The sequence below is a fragment of the Stylophora pistillata genome, chromosome 3 (genome assembly GCF_964205215.1).
Source record: "Stylophora pistillata chromosome 3, jaStyPist1.2, whole genome shotgun sequence".
Classification (NCBI taxonomy): domain Eukaryota; kingdom Metazoa; phylum Cnidaria; class Anthozoa; order Scleractinia; family Pocilloporidae; genus Stylophora; species Stylophora pistillata.
The window spans coordinates 8,694,427-8,712,195 of record NC_142521.1 but is presented as its reverse complement, the minus strand read 5'-3'; the positions used below and the strand labels follow the sequence as shown (position 1 = coordinate 8,712,195).

Here is a 17,769-nt window from a genome sequence, read left to right as displayed (position 1 = left end):
CCCTTGCATGTTGATGCGGGAGGTACTTACAATGACTTGGGTAACGTACTGAGTACATTAGGTGACCTGCAACAGTCTAAGGAGAGTTATGAGCGTGATCTAGACATTCAAATGAAGAAGCTTGGACCCGAGCATGTTGATGTAGTGGGTATTAACAATAACTTGGGTAATATACAGAGTACATTAGGTGACCTGCAACAGGCCAAGGAGAGTTATGAGCGTGCTCTAGACATTCAGATGAAAAGGCTTGGACTCCAGCATATTGACGTCGCTCGTACTTACAATAAGAAATACATTAGGTGATCTGTAACAGGCCAAGGAAAATTATGAACGTGCTCTAGACATTTAGATGAAGAAACATTACATTAGGTGACCGGCCACAGGCCATGGAGAATATGAGCGTGCTCTAGACATTCATATGAAGATGCTTGGACCTGAGCATAATGATTAAGAATGAATTCGCTTCTGGTTGATAACCCAACAGGACACTTGTGAACGGATAATATGGGAGATTTAGCAACATTAACCCATTTTATCCAAGAAGATAGTTTCACTTCATCAGATAAATATTTTTAATCGATACAACCAATGGAAGTACATATTAGTAGCTTTTAAACACCTGAACTGAGCTTTGCTCTGATAAGATAAACTGAGATATGCTTAACTGCTGACTAACATACACGTGAAAATTTAATTAGAATACCAAAGTATTTCATCAAAGCAGCGAGTGCAAAGAATCAATCAATAAACTTTCTATCAGATGAGAACAAGTTTTTCGTGAAATTATGTAAATTTACTGCAAAACACTATTTTACCTGAACATAATTATTTCAAGCCAGAGCACAAATGTTTGGAACCAGTAGCTTTGTTGGAAAGCCACACGAGTCACTTCACTGAAGAAAAAACCATGAGGTAACATCCAACATTTTAAGAAAATAAGATTTCAAACCAAGAGAACATGAGCTGATGTTCTCCTGTCATAAACTTACAGCACAAGCTCTTTGTTAGTGTAATTTAATTTCTAATTTGCATGTTCGTTGAGGCTGGGGCAACAAAACAATACAGATCTCAGCTCTTTCATTCCTAAGATCTCATTTGCAGTTCTCCTTACTATCTGCCAAACAATCCCTACAATATTACTATGGAGAATGTAGCATTGGATCAACTTAAGATCCCTTATTGATATTTTTCTTTATTCTCATTACTTGTTTGGCTATATGTTATATTAATACGGTGAGGAGATATTCTGTCTTAATCTCTCTTGGAAGTTAAAGGGTTACACGACTAACTCTGAAAAGCAAAAGCTTTTATACCTACTACAACATAAAAAGGAAAAAAAAATTCACATGCTAAAGGTAAACTGTCATCAAGAACTTTGTATCAAGTTATCGTACAAGTCACTGATATGGGTCTGGTTGTTTAAAACCCTACTTATCAATAATCCTCAGTAACAAAACCAAATTTTTGCCATGACAATTGACACCAGATTAGTTTTAGTTATTCTTCCTGCAACTGAGCCATGCTGCTAAAAAAGTTTAAGGTATTCCAGAGTTCAAAGCACTTTTCTGAAACAACTATGCAATGCCATGGGTATCATGAATGTGTCCACTTAATTCTCAAAAAGCTACTACAATCTTAGGATTAAATTAAAATTCATTTAAGTTGGAAAAAAATTATTTTGAAGTTCAATTTTATTTTGGTCAGACTTTCAATTTCCTTTTCTTGAAATGCATCCACAAAGATTTCCCAAACCAAAAACAGAGGATAATGAAACTTAACAAGTATATATATTGAACCACAAGTCAGAGCAAATCTAATCAGTCTCTGTTGTAAATTCACCTGCAATTCTTCAGTCTTGAACAGAAAAAATAGTCTAATCTGGTAGTGACAACAGTTCTCCTTTAAATGCATGTGAAACTTCTTTTTTCCAAAGAGGTAAACACAATTAATTTTCCACTTCCTTTTGCTTTCCTAGCCTCTTCTGTAACATGTATATTCATAATTAATTTGAATCAATCCCCCTTATAAATCAATCCAAGCATCCTAAAACATGGAAGAGCTAGAACTTAAGGTTCTGCTACTAAACTGTGAAAGTTCCCTAAAACGGAAACAAGTTTTGCAGCTGAAGTCTGCTAAAATTTAAATACTTCCGTTTCTAACAGTCATGTTAAATTAATCCTAAATCTACTTTTTGGCTAAAAAAAAGATGGACAAGAAAGTGAAGGGATAAAATTTCTCCACAAATCACATCCACCTGTTTTACATTCCCTGGCCCAAGTGACAGAGAACAGAAACTGATGCGCTAACTGTTTACCTCTGAACATCTGATTGGTAGTTCACCTTTCTAGCTGCTTTGTGTTTCTTTGCAAATTCATCAACATGTGATTTCTCTAATTGGCAATTTTTCATGTTTTTGTACTTTTAATTATTTTGCTAGAAAATGTTTAGGTACCAGATCATTGTCAAGGAAAGAAACTAAATATCTTCAAATTTCCCCCCCTACAAACATGAAGTAAGCCACTTGATTTACATTTGCTATTTTTTTTCTTTTGAAGGGAGTCAATGTTTTTCCAAATTTGAAAGCTAGGTGACCATGCATACATTGCTTTTATGCTAATGTAACACCCTACAGCTAATAAGTTCATCTATCCACATTGACTGTTTGCTGAATAATGTGTAAAAAAGTTTGAGAAGTTGCAAATCATCACTTCTGAAAGTTTTAAGGGTCCAGGGTGTGACATCTGAGGGGTGCCTAACAGTTGTTCCTCCTCACTATGCACATTACTTTGCTCGTACAAATTTATTTACTTAGGCTCCAAATCCTGAAGAACAGTTTGATATAGGAATAATTGCAACTATTTTGTGAAATTTTTCAGATGCTATTCAAATTCTGTCTTTTAATATGATAAAACTTCACTGAAGTTAAAAAGGTTGAAACAGAAGGCATTTTGAAACATTTTTAAACAAAAATTATACAAATCTTATCATTGTCTAACTTAGTGTGATTTTACTGTAGTATGTATGATAACGGATTTTATCTTCAAGTAAGAAAAATGTATCAGTCTTGTTGCAGAGAACAATGGAATTCTCTGGTTGACCTATTTCATCAATTACTTTTCTTGTCAGTAACTAAAAACAGAAAATTATTCCATAAACATAATTTGTAAGGCATTAAACTCATAGTACTAAATTTGTCGACTACAAATGAGTTTATGAGTAAAATTATTCACAATTAGAGTCAGGAGTCAAGTGAATTATTATATCAAAACCATCTGTTTAGGCTAAATCCAGAAGTTGAGCTTATCATTCTGATGAATTATAACAGACAAAGTTACATTGAAAGGACAGTAATTAAATCTAATAATACAATAAAACTATAAATTTTTGGTGGTTAATATAAAAATCATAATTGAGATTTCCAACAAAGGATCGATCAAAGGTTCTTACAACAACACTCTTAACGAAACTTGCGTCGTAAGAGATTATTAGGCATTTATTTATTATCTGAGGGAAAATAATAACCAATAACTTTTAATAATAGTTTAGATGAGCAGACACGGTAAATAATGTTCTCCTATAAATTGTTTAACTTAACACAAATTTGATAACATCATATGTTCAGATATTATTTTAAGAAGAAAGAATTGACTGATTTAATGGCAAATAATTTAAAAGTGATTATTACTCAGAGAGTGACCTTTCCTGAATTGTTGCAGACCTGAGTGGCCACAACATTAAAGATAGAACCTAAAAAACTAAGAGTAAGTTAAAATATCATAATTAAATGGTACTTGTACTTGTGTCCAATGGACAGTAAGGACAGTAAACTGCTGCAGTGATTCTGTATTACTTAGTAAAAAGATAACCAAAATAAAACAATCCACCATTATAATTATTTAATGATTATCTGGAGGCTGATGCTTGCCGTCCCTCTAGCATACTGGTTAGTTTTCGCTGTAACACCTCCTCTGAAGTTGTTCGTTTAGCTGGTGGATGACTGCCCTGATCATCTTGTAAAAGAGCTCTCTTGCGACTTGTCTCTCCTGTACCTTGCTTCAGCATGTGATTGATATCTCGTAGTTTCTGCAAGAAATAAAAAACAATGAGAATAATTACATGTTACTTAAAAATCACTGGTGAAAGTCTTAGCTCTGCACAATTTACTGGTTCTTCCTAATCGAAGAAATGAGGCCTACCCCACACCGTGACCAAAATGATATTAAATTTTAACCTACCTTATCATAGGAAATTAACAATGCATGTAATTAACGCGAATTTAAAAAATTCGCGTTAATTTTATGTATCTTAATTTACCTAATTGTTAATTAAAATGACGTTAATTGAAAGCATCGTTATTTAAAGACACCTTTACTATAAGCAAAGCTACAATTCCTCTACGTCACCGTCAGAGTCGGTTGACGCATCGTCATTTAATATTAAGTTCAAAATGTCCTTAGATTCATCAGTGAAGTGATCGTCTTCTCCGAGGGGATAACTCACTTCTCCAACTTTCTTGCGCAAAATGCTATCGCATTTTTGTCATCCCATTTCACAGTCACCTCAATAGGTATTTCTAATCCACCTTGAACAAGTGGAGATGGCTTATACTTTATCGCTGTGACCTCTCCTTTTATGACAGCTTCTCTCTGCAGTGCATGCCAAATATATCGGCTCAATTCTATTGGAATATGTCCGACAGTAGAAGGAAATATGGTTCCTGGCAATATTGTTTGCCCAGCAACTGCAAACCGGTCGTGTTTATTGTCTTTCTCTTGCTTGAACGTGAGCTGTTGCTTTAAGGTTTCCAGCTTGTGCGATACACGTGATAACCTCTTAAAGCAGTGTTGAATTTCATTGTGGGAATAATTATGCAACATACCGCACGGAAATTCGCGTTAATTAAGTGTATGTAAACATAACTTTTGGAAAATTCGCGTTAATTTTATGACGCGTAAATTTTGTTCGCGTTATTAACATGCTTCGTTATATTCCTATAATAAGGTAACTTTGATGCTGGGACTTTCTCAGGGAATGGGACAAACAAGGTTTGCAAAATGAAAGAGGGAGACTAATATTAAAATCATTTAAACTGTGTATTTGGTAAACTTTGAGAAGCATTTACAGCAATTCCATTTGATTCGCAGGTGTACACACAACACTTCTTGAGAGCTCAGAATGTTTCTTTCTGTTTCACCTGTGTCCAATGTATCAGCTTTGAAAGATGCAGATTAAAAACATTATCATAATAGGAAGGAAGATAATTAACACTTATAGCGACTACTACCAAAATAATTACAAAAGAAAACATAATTTACCTCTGCAGGACTTTCTTTAAAACAGTATAACATCCGTGTTGTTGGTGTCATTGAAAGTCCTGGGGAATAAAAGAAACAAATATTTACTCCATGTCTGTAGACTAAATATTTACCATTTATTATACTTTTTGCATTTTATCAAAAATTAATTTCATATCCACAGTATTTAAACAGAATTTCTTAAGAGGGATTTTGTATTTTTGTTCTTTCCCAAGTGTTACGAGGATCGAATTATTTTTACTGAATCTGTCACGCAATCCCAGACTTTTCTAGAATTATCTATAATCTGTAATATTCCAGAAACTTCTTTCATGTGACTCAGCAGTTTCCAAAAATAGTACAACTTGTAATACGCTATAAATAGTAATAGAACATTCTAGATAACTAAAGTAAATGTATAAAAGCTGGCTTGTGAGAAGTACAAAAGAGATTTGCCCGAGGGCTTACCCTTGTGGCTTGCTGACTGAACTTGTGGAAGCTACGATATGACAAGGCTATGACCTTTTGACCTTGCGACATCCGGAGAGAAAAAAGAGATAAAAAAGACGATAGTCGAGAGAGGAAGAAGATAGAGAATACAGAGCTTACTATGGAGTCCTCCGGAAGAATTTGTGTACACGGAAAGAAAGCTATGAATCAAGAAAGCCAAGCGCTGTGGTCTTCAGTCGGCGGATGTTGGAATTGGAAGTTGATCAAGACGACGAACACTTACACGGCATGAAGGATTGTAAGCCTGCTTTACGAACTGCTTAACTTAATCTTTAACCTAAGTAAATTAGACAATGTAAAACTAATTGAATAATAGTTAAAATGGGTAACTGCTTGTTGTTACATTTTTGTTGCGTGCCATATATCGTACTCGGGAGTCTGTTTTCATATATGCTTTGTTAGCAGACATTTGTTGGTCATTCGTGCACGTAACACAAGTAACAAAAGAGTCATAAAAAGGAAGGTTTTACAAGGGAGAACTATGCTACAAAGTAGATAAGGTCTGGTAGCGAATGTTAGAATGCATCTTTTTTTATCTACTTGTCTTCTGCATTTTCATTTAAAGAGTCAGTACTCAACCACTGACAACCACTTTATCATCACAGCTAGCTAAAAAGGCAGTGCTCTTCATTAGTGCAGTGTATATACAAAAAACAACTTACCATTCTTGTGATTCTTGTGAGGTGAGATGTACACAGGATATCGGGTTGAAACTTTGCGTCGTGGTGAGTGCGCTTGGTTTTTCATGACTGGTAGAGGGGACAAGGGAGGGGAATCCGTCTAAAGGAAAGACAAAGTAATCATAAACAAAATCTTGGAATGAACAATCATTGTTTTGAATCACTTCCTTGCCAGAAAAGACATGAATTTAATTTTATTCAAATCATTTTCCCGAGTTGCTTTCTAGGATCACTTACCTTCCTGTAAAAATGTCAAAATTGTTATTCTATATCAAAAAAATTTATGCAAAAGAAATTACATAACTTACCGCTGTCTCCAGCAGAGAACTTGAGGGCAAAATTCTTTACTCTTTTTATAAACACCTGATGAAAAAATTTGATAAAAAAGATGATTGATTATCCGTAAGATTTTTGATGAAATATTTGATGTAGTATTTGAAGGTGCAGACTCTAGGGGTGCAAATTTCATTTTGACTGCTTTGATCCCAGTAGAATTTTAAGGGGAATGATTAAATTTGTCGCAGATTTTCTTCTCAGAAAAAAAATTCAATCTTAAGTTTTGAATTGACATTTGAGTGCTCCTATAATTTCAGAAAAATCTACTAGTCTTTACCTTGTTGTAAAACTCAATAAGATCTCCTCTTTCACCGTCAATGTTTGGACTGTTTTCAGTACTACTTGATCCAGAGGTTGATGCACTGTTTGGAGGGGGACTCCTTATTGGGCTTGCTATTGCACTACTGGGACCTTGTACGGGGCTGGCAGGTCCACTACTACCAGGTTCACTTTTAACACCTGTTGATAAATTGCCAAAAACTAAGTTTGAAGAGCTATGAGACTATTAACATATCTGGCACTTCTTTATGTTTAGGTGAGCCCCTGCCTACAACTTCCTCTCCCATGTCTCCCCCCCCCCCCTGAAAAAATAAGACATGATTTTCAGCATTCTGAGACATATCAACTTTTTTTTAGTCAGACATTGATGTCAGAATCAGTTAAAAAATACTTATTTTCTGTCTTTGATGGCAATTCACAAAGTAACTGGCGCAAAACAGTCTGGCTGCTAGTGGGTTTCCACTGCCCACCGGCTTCTAATGACAACCTTAACTGGAGCAAGTCTTCCAACAGAGATTGCTAAAATGGTATTTGTATCCAAAAGGAAGAGTTGACAACAAGAGATCAGTGCAGCTAAATATCAAATTTGTTGAGTCACTCCTTGCTTTGAAACCTGGACTATCCATATATAGGCTTCCACAAATCCTAACACTAACAGAAGAAAACTGATACTAAAAAAATTATTAATCGTAATTACCTCTTGCTCCACTATCGCTGCCACTGCTGCCAAGGGGAGCTCTTCTTCTTCCTCTGAGAAGCACACTTCTGTAAACCTTTAAGAAATGTAATGTTTCAATCTCAATTTTAAGGGAGATTTAAAAATTGAGGGTTATTATTTTCACTTAAACATGAAGGCCCACTATATAAGGAAGTCTTCCCTGAGAAGACCTAGGCTCATTTGCCACTCACTGTTGATGTGTGTGGGTCAAATTTAAATCCTGGTAGATGAACAAAAGGGGCTAATGAGATATCTATTGTTTACTTTCACCAGCATGCTAGCTGGCACGAGGTATTGTGCAAACCACCAACTTCGATCTCAAATTTACCGCCACAAATAAAGACAGTTTCCATTGGAGAAAGAAAATACAAATCTCAAAAATTCTTGCATTGTAATGAAGACATAAAACAATTTTGAGGAATGCACCCGTTGTTCACTGCTTGGGAGTAGCTGTAGCTCAAGCTGACTTGACTCTAAGAGTTCTACATCACACGACGGTTGCTTGACAAATTTAATGGTCCAGTGGGACCTAAGGCTCCTTTTATAGCGTGCCTTCGTGTTTAAAGACCCTTACATGGCTGACAGCCTGGGGCTGAGTACGGTAACATTTCATGATGTTCTGGAATGATAAATCAGCATTTGTGACCTGAAAAATGAACAAGATGAACATGTCAGCTGACACATGAATGCACAGTTACTAACACTCCACCTTGGAGATGCAAAGATGTTCTATCTGAAAGAAACGAGCAAGTTTTAAAACCCTTTAATTGTCCCCTCTAGCTGCTACACATTTCCTTGTAAATTAGTTACAAGAATTTAGCACTATTAGATCAAAATAAGTTTCAGTACTTGCCAGATAATGTATGGATGCCATTGTAAGAAAATAGAAGTTAGGCACGTTTAGGAGTTAATTAAAAGACATGAACAGCTGTGTTGACAAGTTTCCACACAGATGTTCCTTCACATTTCAACAGCTTACCCCTAAAACAAGAAACTACATGCCAGGCAAGGTTGAACTACCCAGAGAAAAAAATATCAATTACCTTGCCCATAACATAAATACAACACATCAATATCTGATCAATATGTCTGTCCTTCATCAGCTCTGTCACATTCATCAGTGTATGTTCAAAGCATGTCCACATCCTGTAAAAAACAACAATGGAGTAACAAGTGGAATTAGTAAAATCAAATCCTCCTAGGTGAGAAGAACAAAGGACACATAAGTTGATCTAAAGTAGTTGATCTATTGCCACTCAATTAGGCTAGGTAATGTTTTAGTACAATCTATGTCACTGGTACCCAGATCGCTTTCCATTTTTATTGCTGTAAGTTTTCAACCAATGAACTGCATACTGTGGGTAGGTATGTAGGTAGGCTAAGTCTATATGTACTTGAGCCAGGTATGTGGTATGTGGCTAGGTATGTGGTATGTGGGTAGGCTAAGTCTATATGTACTTGAGCCAGGTATGTGGTATGTGGGTAGGCTAAGTCTATATGTACTTGAGCATCCAGCTCAAGTTTATCTTGGTTTCCATAGCACGAAGTGACCAAGAGTATTACAACTCCTCCCTGGATAGGATGCCAGTCCCTTACAAGGTCCCCCCCTCCCACCCCCCATTTCATCAGATTTCCTTGAAGATAAAAATTATAGCAGTATCCATTTGTACCCCTGGGTGGAGAGAGAGATCAAATCATTGTGAAATTTACACGTTTTGCCCAAGAACAATACGCCATGACGCAGCCAGGTCTAGACCCTGGAGTCCAATGCAATAACCATAGGCCAGTGCATCTTCCACTCATACAGTTTGGGGTATTCAATAAATCTGGGCAACAATTCCAAGGAAAAATAACACATTTTTAACCAATAAGATTTTGAAGAGCCCCCCCCCCCCCCGCACCAATTTTATGAGACCTTATTCTCCAATAGGCCCTTGTTAATAAGCTTTGCAAAGAAATTAGCCACACAGTGGCTTATCAGAAGGTTTAAGGCAACCAGGGGACAAAAATCAAGTGAACATAAGTGCAAGCCTACTTTAGACGGAGCTCCTCATGGACATCAAGTTTTGTACACAAGTCTCTCAGTCTAACACTGGACAGATGATACAACTGTAAATAAACAAGTGAAAGTTCAGTACAAAAGATTGGATGACCTTCCCAGGCAAACTTGAAGAGACAATAGGTAGTTTTATGAATGAATAAAATCTTAAGTTCTGTTGGTTTTTTTTTTTTGGGAAGCAAACCAGAAACATCCAGCAAACCACTAATTACAAATCAAAATACTCACCAACACTGTAATTCTAGGCAATTTTAAGCCCAAATAGTACCTCAACAGCACTTTACAATAGAAGTAGTTACACCCGTTTAATTTTCAGCTTTCAAAAACTTTTCATTTTCTAAGTTTTTATGGTAAAGTTTTGTAAGCATGGGTTCAGGGTCAAATTGGTTCTCTAAGAGGGCAATCGCTTCATTGCTTCTCCACAAACAGAGTGCCATCATTTTTCAACATTTCTACTTTACCTTTCTGAAAAACAATGCCAAGGAACCAGTCTTCTTAGGTTTACTTGGAGTAGTAACCTTTGCCTTAGGTGTGGTTGGTGTTGACGATGGTCTCACAGGACTAGATGCTGGTGATGCAGTGGCATTGCTGATTGTTAATACACTACCAGCCTGAGGAAAGGTCACTTGTACTGTGGTTGAAGTGTTTGGCAACACCACTGCACCATTAACAATATAACCCCCACTGCTTCCAGGAGCCGGGGTAATGATCACTGAAACAAGAATTAAAAGAGTTTAAAACAGTACTGTTCTTTTGGTAATCAGTGTCAGGGTTTGTATTAGTAATGTGAATGCAGAAGAATGGTGCAAAAAGACTGCAGAGTGTTCACTTGTCTGAATAATATATAGTTCAGATCATCAAAATTTAGCCAAAGAATTTGTTAATCTTGGGCACCTATTGGACACCATGCAGCACTGTAACAAAGCTAGTTTAAGTCTCTCTTATCGCTTTTTTTTGCTGTTGTTTTTTTTTTTTCTCTCAATCACTGCCATATATTTTTAATACAATTATGGTACATATGATTTCTATCTTTTGGGGATGTGCAGGTTGCTTCAACACCGATCCTTGAAATCTGAATATTAAGCTTACGAGTTGGTGCATTCCTTGCAGTTGTCTGGCGAGTTGTAGGTGACAGTGTCACTGGCTGCCCAGTCTGTGCAGGAGGAGAACTGCCAAAATTGACCATGAGATTATGTCTTGCACCACTGCTTGGTATTACTGGTGAACTATAGACATCATGGGCTGAAGGAGAGCTTGGTGATGGCAAAACTAAGAAAACAATACAGCAAAGAGGAGTAATTAATGTAAGTCAGATCACAGTGGATATCTAAGCTTAGGGAAACAACAATTAATTTCTAACAAGAGGTTCAAAAATCACTAAAGAATAATATCCCAACACAAAAAAAAGTTACTTCAAAAAAATCATAGGTGGGAGAAAAGTTGTTAAACTTAAAATTAATGCAGAGAAAAATTGTCAGAGTCACAAACAGCTAGTATGAAACACACCAACCATGAAGGATGACATGTGACAGATAACAATCTATTGAAAGGTAATAACTAAGGATTTAGACATTCAACTAACTGACCTTTTCTCTTGAGATGAATAGAAATAAATGGAAAATAAAGAAAAGGTGTTGTCACTCACCTCTCCTTGCTGCTCCTTCTTCTCCACAAATCCTTTGAACATGAGGGTGGACAAGTGGGGAGGCCAGTAAATTTTGTGTAGTGTGTGCAGATTCTGTTTGGTAAGGCAGTGACACATCTTCACATGATGGAACTGAGCCAGCTTGTTGGATTGAAAACCAAAGAGGCAAATCATGGCTCCATGCAAGGCTTTCAAGAATCTGTTCCTCTATCTAGTTGAAAAGAAACAAGAACTGATTAAAAAAATAGGTACAGTGTTGTTTTGTTACACACTTTACTTGATATCATTCCACTGGTACAAAAGCAAGACACAAAACACAAATTAGAAAAAGATGCCCTCATATTTTAATAAACAGTCAGGTACATTTAATCTTGTAATAAGTTAAAGTTTTCCATGGTCAAGTTACTTCCATAACCCCCCAAAATAGTATATTCTATATACATGCAAGAATGCCCTCATATTTTGATAAACAGCCAGGTACATTTAATCTTGTAATAAGTTAAAGTTTTCCATTTTCATGTTACTTCCATAACCCAAAATGGACACTGAAAAAATAGATCCCTAAAGGAATAATTATCTCTCATCCTGCTCCATCAATCACATTTAATTATTTCATAAGAAAATATTCCCACTCATTTCTAAAAAACACAAAACAAACAAAGAAAAGAGATCACCTAGCTATATATAACAAGTTAATGATAAAACAACAGTTAATCTCCAGATAATCCCAGCCATTAAAAGGAGCTGCCCTCTTTTTACTACAACACTAAGATAAGAATCAGCTCTAATAATCTGATTAATTACAACTTACATGATTAAGATGCTTTACAACATCTCTTGACAGCCCATCTTCAGCTTTGATGAAAACTTCAATAATTTTGTAGAAGTAGAAAGGACTGATTTCAAAGATTTCAATCACCCAAGGGAAAGTCCTAATGGTTAAATAAAGAAACAAAGTAGGCTTAAATTATGTTAAATAATACCGATAGGAAAGGGCAATTTTCAATTGATTGTCAAAGAAATATGCAATTGCTTTCAAGTTTTGCATTGATTCAGTTTGTGTTTGGTCCTTGTCAACCAACAAGATTCAAAACCAAACCTAAGGGTAACTTGGGAACTTAAGCAGAGCTGTCAATTCTTGTACACTGAGCATATTAAGACTCAAGCAAACAAATTCCATCTTATGTTCTCAAGCTGAACTCATTATTTCTTGTGTATTGAAGGTTTCTGATTTAAAACTGTTGATTTTGAGATAGCAAACTGCTGCTTTAGTCAACTACCTATAAATAAATTATCCCTCTTACCAGTAATATAATTTATTTCTTGTTCCCTGTCTACTAGTTCTCACTTCAAACACTTTTCAAGAGTGGAAATTCTCTCTCAGAATTAGGGATACACATCCATTTTCCGCAGCATCCCACTCTTTGTCAACAAATCAACTTACATGTAGGCACCTGATGATATTTCCCAGTCCTCTCATTGGCTGGCTACTTTGATCACTTAATATTTGGTTTTCCAATACTCAATCAGGATGTGTGCTCTCAATAAAAGTGGGCAGTCAGCCTTGGCTATAAACAAAACACCTACAGTACCTTTGAGAGTTGTAAGAGAAGATAATGATTTCCAAACAACATGCCATCAAGGAACAGTGAAAGTTATCCTGCTCCAGCAAACCCTGTGAAAAATAAAGAAAACGGTATTCCAGTAAGATTTAAAGCTCTCCACAATCACAAAATGCAGCTGCTGCAGCTCCAACTGACTTTTGCATGACAAATGTAAAAACAAGTTTACTCACAGTTAAATCAAGGTGTCCTTGTAACCTTTTCTGTTCCAAAAGAGTTATACTTTCAAGAACCTGCAAATATATTCATTTTATTTCAAATTGTTCTTTGCATGCATAACTTAATCTATACTTTTCATAAGAGACCTCTAATACCAATAGCTTGTGTACCTTATTCTCCCGATGGAGGTCTAAAAGGAATTCCCCCTTTTGAATATTATTTGTGTGTATGCACACACAAAAAGGATGATGTCTAAAAGAAACAGTTCTCTAAAGTATGACCACATGACCTACATTGGGGAAACAATCACCCAAGTTTAAAGAGGTCTATTCAATACTCTAAGATAGCTTGTTACTTATTTTTGCATATTGAAAAATTGTCCAACTTAACACTTAAAATTTGCAAACCATGTTTGTCCTCTCCACCTTCAATCATCTTCTTTCCACATAATAGAATAGCTCTTGTTTTGTTTTAGAGTACCACATTTAAAGAGTTTCGGTAAAACAAAAAATGTTTTTTCTCACCTTGTAGTACAAAATTTCTACAAGTTTTAATCTCTTTGTTGCAAATTCTTTGGTTGAGCAAGGAGACTTGGGTCTATCAGGAGATGGCTGTAATAAGATGCAAAGAAGCAGCATTAACAACAAACTAAAATGAACTCAAGGGATGATATTCATTGTAGCATGCTGTAGTTACTGGACTGGGCAAAAATTCACTTTAAGTCCAAGTTATTTATACCTGCAGGGCTCAAAATTGCACCTGTAGCGGACGCATTTGCAAATAAAGATTTTGCTTTTGTGACTAAAATTTCTCCATTGGTAGTGATTTTGCGACCGTTTTACAGCCTAGCTTATAAATAAATTACATTTAACAGCCTTATGTCTTACTCATTACTGGTTAGTGTAGTTTTGTCCAAAAAACCCTGCGAAATTCAAGTGAAATGTTGTGTGACTTTTATCGTTGATTTCTTGCTGAGAAATGTATCATGGGTGCACTTTTTCAGATACAACATTGTGCAATGCTCATGAAATTTCTTGGGTTAGTCAATTTTGCAACTAAAATTTTTGAACTTGCAACTAAATTTCTGGAATTACTCGCAAATTGAGATCAAGAATTTTTTTTATTTTGAGCCCTGACCTGTACATATTCCCTCAAGAAAGTCTCCCCAAGTGTGCTGACACGACTTTCAATAGCTTCTTGAGGGTTTCTGCTGCATTCCCTGTGACAAAAACAAATCAACAGACTGTGATTAAAACTTAAAAGGGTTTAAATTATTTTGCAATGTGATAGCCATTTTTTTGGTTCAAGTTTTTTTTAGGCTGTCATCCTGCTTGTGTGAGTTAAATGCAGTTTAGGCTGAAAGTAGTTATTTTTTGCAAGAAAAACTTTTGTTTATTAACAAATATGTTGCAAACTTACGAGAATATTTTCATAAGGCCATCACTAGGTCCTGCCTTCAAACCTGACAAAAGAGCTTGAAGTCTACTGACTGATTGTGTTGCTGTAGATACAGGAGTTATCCTACACAATAGAAGAAGAAAGCATGTTAACTACTGCAAAAACGACCAAAATTCACTTAATCTTCACAAGTAAACAAATTTCCATCAACCAAACACTGATGATCACATTCCAATAGACAACAAGTATATTCTATCACACAGTCTCAATTCCAACTGGCTGCAAAAGAAGCAAGTGGAAATTATTATTCCTCTCACTCCAGCAAGGACCAGGGATGGGTACCGTTCACCAGGGATGGGTGGGTAATGTTCACCAGGGATGGGTGGGTACTGTTCACTAGGGATGGGTGGGTACTGTTCACCATACTGGGCACTTAAACTCTTTAGAAACTTAATTACATTGACCTTAATCCATCCTACTTATCATCTCTTATCCAACATAACTCCCACTGGCCTGTTGTGTATTTCACAATAGGAAGAGTGAAGAATCCATACTCGAGCTGGAGTAAATTAAACAACACAGTCAAACAAGAAAAAAAATGCAATGTTATGGTACCTTGATGTCTGTTGCACAATCGTTCAACAATACAAGGCACATCAGTTGGTACCTTGAAGTCTCTGTTTCCAAAATCCTGAGGCAGGCCTACGCAATGGATTTCAAAAATGTAAAATAATTTCAATCCTGGTTTTCACACCATCATTAATTTTGGAATTAATTGATAAGACATGAATTGAGAGGTTGTACCTTCAAATTTTGGATTCAGTAGTTCCCGGCAATTCTTTGCATACAGTGCATTTGAGTAAAGGAGATCCAAGCAACACAAAAGCAGATGGTAAGAGTTTACCAGATCATCACTTATGGCAGGAAAATTACCTGTTGATCAATATATGGTATGTTACGAGTTGTGCGTTTGCCCTGCTAAAGCAATGTTAACCTTATTTTTGTGACTCAGAATCACCTCTTAGTAAGCCCTTTACACCCTTTTATCAGTATGCACATTCTCCTTGCTGTTGTCTTTCTTTTTTCCTATTTACTGATGAGGAGAATTTGTTAAACAATCAAGAGCTCTTTTAGTTGGTGATCATTCCCTTCATTCTATTGACCCTATCCATTGATTTAGTAGAGATACTGTAATGAGTTGTGTTGTTACAAAATCACAGCAAATAATCGGAAAATTGTTTTAATTTGAGATTAAGAGAATTCTCTTGCGCAGTGAGACAGTTTTCATCCCGTGTTACTATTCTTTACTCTAGTCCAAAAACTGACACAATGATGCATGTAACCTTGGAAAACTGTTATAAAAGGTAGTCATATGAATCAGAACTCTGCTTCTCTATGACAACAATAGAGAAAGCTTGTCACATTTTCACAAAAATAATCTCCTAATCTAACAATCATATATAGTCAGGATTTCTCAATCCGTCTATCAAAGTGGTCAAAGTACTTTATCCACTTGGAAATAGTTCAGAGTAATGCAAAATTTGTAACATTGCCATTAATACTAACCACAGAAAAATAAAATCTAAAAAAAACAAATTAATTGTTGAAAACACAGGAAGTTTCCAGCTGAGCTTTTGTCTTAAAGAAAGACGAATTGAACTAACAAGCAGTAGCAAAGAACAAGATTTAAACATCCTGGCAGCCTTGAATATATTAACTCAGTTTTAAAACTGGACAAAAAATTCTTTAAGGATAACATCACTGCAAATAAATTTTGCAGTTTAAATCTGCTAAAATCAAATTAACCCCATGCAGGGTGATGAAGTGGGAAGAACAATTTAGTAAAATCCTTTATAAAATAGAAGAAACTTAACTGAAATCTTTGAAGTTACATGAAGGGAAAACAGAACACTTAACAGTAAATTTTTAATGATATGCAAAAGCAATGTTAAAATATTTCTGCTTGCTGAAAGGTCAAGTTCATGACAAAGGAATTAATTCAAAATTGTCAACACTGTCAAAATATCTCCTGCAAATTGACAGGCCAATTTCATTGCTAAGGATTTAATGCACAAGTATCAAAATTCAACTATAGACATGCCTAAAAATAAAGTAACATATCTTAACTTCTTACAAACTGATCTCAAAATTGTGACTCATTCCTTAAAAACAGGTTAACCACTTCAAGTTAATCACTCAGTAATGTTTGACCCATGGGAAACGTGCCTGAACACGTTTGGTACTGCTGGGCTGTCTCGAAACCATCCATCAATCAATATATGGCTTAGTTTATTGCTCAAGCATGAACAAATACAAACAAAAGAATGACATATAACTTTGCTTCAGACTTCACTCTGGTTCAGCAAGATTCAGGTGGGGTGATCCAAACAGCCCAATGCCGGTCCCGCATTACAATCAAATAATCTTGTTCAGTGAACCAGAAGACAACTAATGAAAAGGCAAACGTTTTAACTCTTCGCTGCACTCTAGTGCAAATTAGACCTTTGTGCACAAATGTTTGGTGCGCAAATTTCCTGTGCTTAATAGCAATCTTCTAAAAAGCCTGAAGCGAAACAATTTAAGGAGCAAAACACAAAGGGCTACGCTTCACACTGCTGTCATGCTCTAGATATCTGCCCATCATTTTAATGCTACATAATTATACTGATGTCAGTGCCAACAGTCAAAATACAACAAAAACTGTCTCTAAATAGGGTAATTGTGAAGAAGAGCTCCCCAAAAAACCTGTCGGCCGACAGTCGGCCGACAGACGACCAACTGTCGGCCGACTGTCGGCCGACAGTTGGTCGTCTGTCGGCCGACAGTTGGTCGTCTGTCGGCCGACAGTTGGTCGTCTGTCGGCCGACAGGTTTTGCCTGAAATATAGGCTACCTGTCGGCCGCCAGTCGGCCGACAGTCGGCCGACTGTTGGTAATGTGTCGGTAACCTGTCGGTACCTTGTCGGTAGCTTGTCCGTGAAACGATCACACAATGTTAGGGATTCTAAGTTTGCCGTTACAAAAGCATATGGGTTTAAATTATTAATTTTTTAATTTGCGTTTGTCGCAG

At 36.2% G+C, this 17,769-nt stretch overlaps 1 protein-coding gene across 3 annotated transcripts; it reads right to left on the bottom strand.

Annotated features, from left to right (window-relative positions):
• Positions 1 to 3,948: 3,948 nt before the first annotated feature.
• Positions 3,949 to 15,620, bottom strand: LOC148734395 (retinoblastoma-like protein 1). 3 transcript variants are annotated; one of them, XR_015998663.1, is made up of 21 exons: positions 15,505 to 15,620; positions 15,316 to 15,402; positions 14,722 to 14,823; positions 14,440 to 14,521; positions 13,827 to 13,913; positions 13,317 to 13,376; positions 13,114 to 13,196; positions 12,333 to 12,453; positions 11,522 to 11,732; positions 10,966 to 11,145; positions 10,338 to 10,588; positions 9,853 to 9,926; positions 8,861 to 8,963; positions 8,392 to 8,463; positions 7,797 to 7,872; positions 7,098 to 7,279; positions 6,793 to 6,847; positions 6,467 to 6,584; positions 5,763 to 5,824; positions 5,316 to 5,374; positions 4,028 to 4,083 (listed from the first exon to the last, which is right to left on the bottom strand). XR_015998663.1 is itself a non-coding variant. In XM_088753121.1 (20 exons), exons 3-19 carry the CDS (start codon positions 14,733 to 14,735, stop codon positions 5,332 to 5,334), a joined length of 1,812 nt encoding a protein of 603 aa, XP_088609247.1. In that variant the 5' UTR covers positions 14,736 to 14,823; positions 15,316 to 15,402; positions 15,505 to 15,620; the 3' UTR covers positions 3,949 to 4,083; positions 5,316 to 5,331. The 3 variants fall into 3 exon arrangements, 2 of the variants coding, with proteins under 2 accessions (XP_088609247.1, XP_088609248.1); XM_088753121.1 differs by lacking the exon at positions 5,763 to 5,824 and having other exon boundaries at positions 3,949 to 4,083; XM_088753122.1 differs by lacking the exons at positions 4,028 to 4,083; positions 5,316 to 5,374 and having other exon boundaries at positions 5,516 to 5,824.
• Positions 15,621 to 17,769: the final 2,149 nt, after the last annotated feature.

Coding starts and splice junctions, on each gene's coding strand:
- LOC148734395 (XM_088753121.1), bottom strand. Junction 8,964..9,852: donor CATGAGGAGCTCCGTCTAAA/GTAGGCTTGCAC, acceptor TGTTTTTTACAG/GATGTGGACATGCTTTGAAC. Junction 8,464..8,860: donor GTATTTATGTTATGGGCAAG/GTAATTGATATT, acceptor TTCATTTTTCAG/GTCACAAATGCTGATTTATC.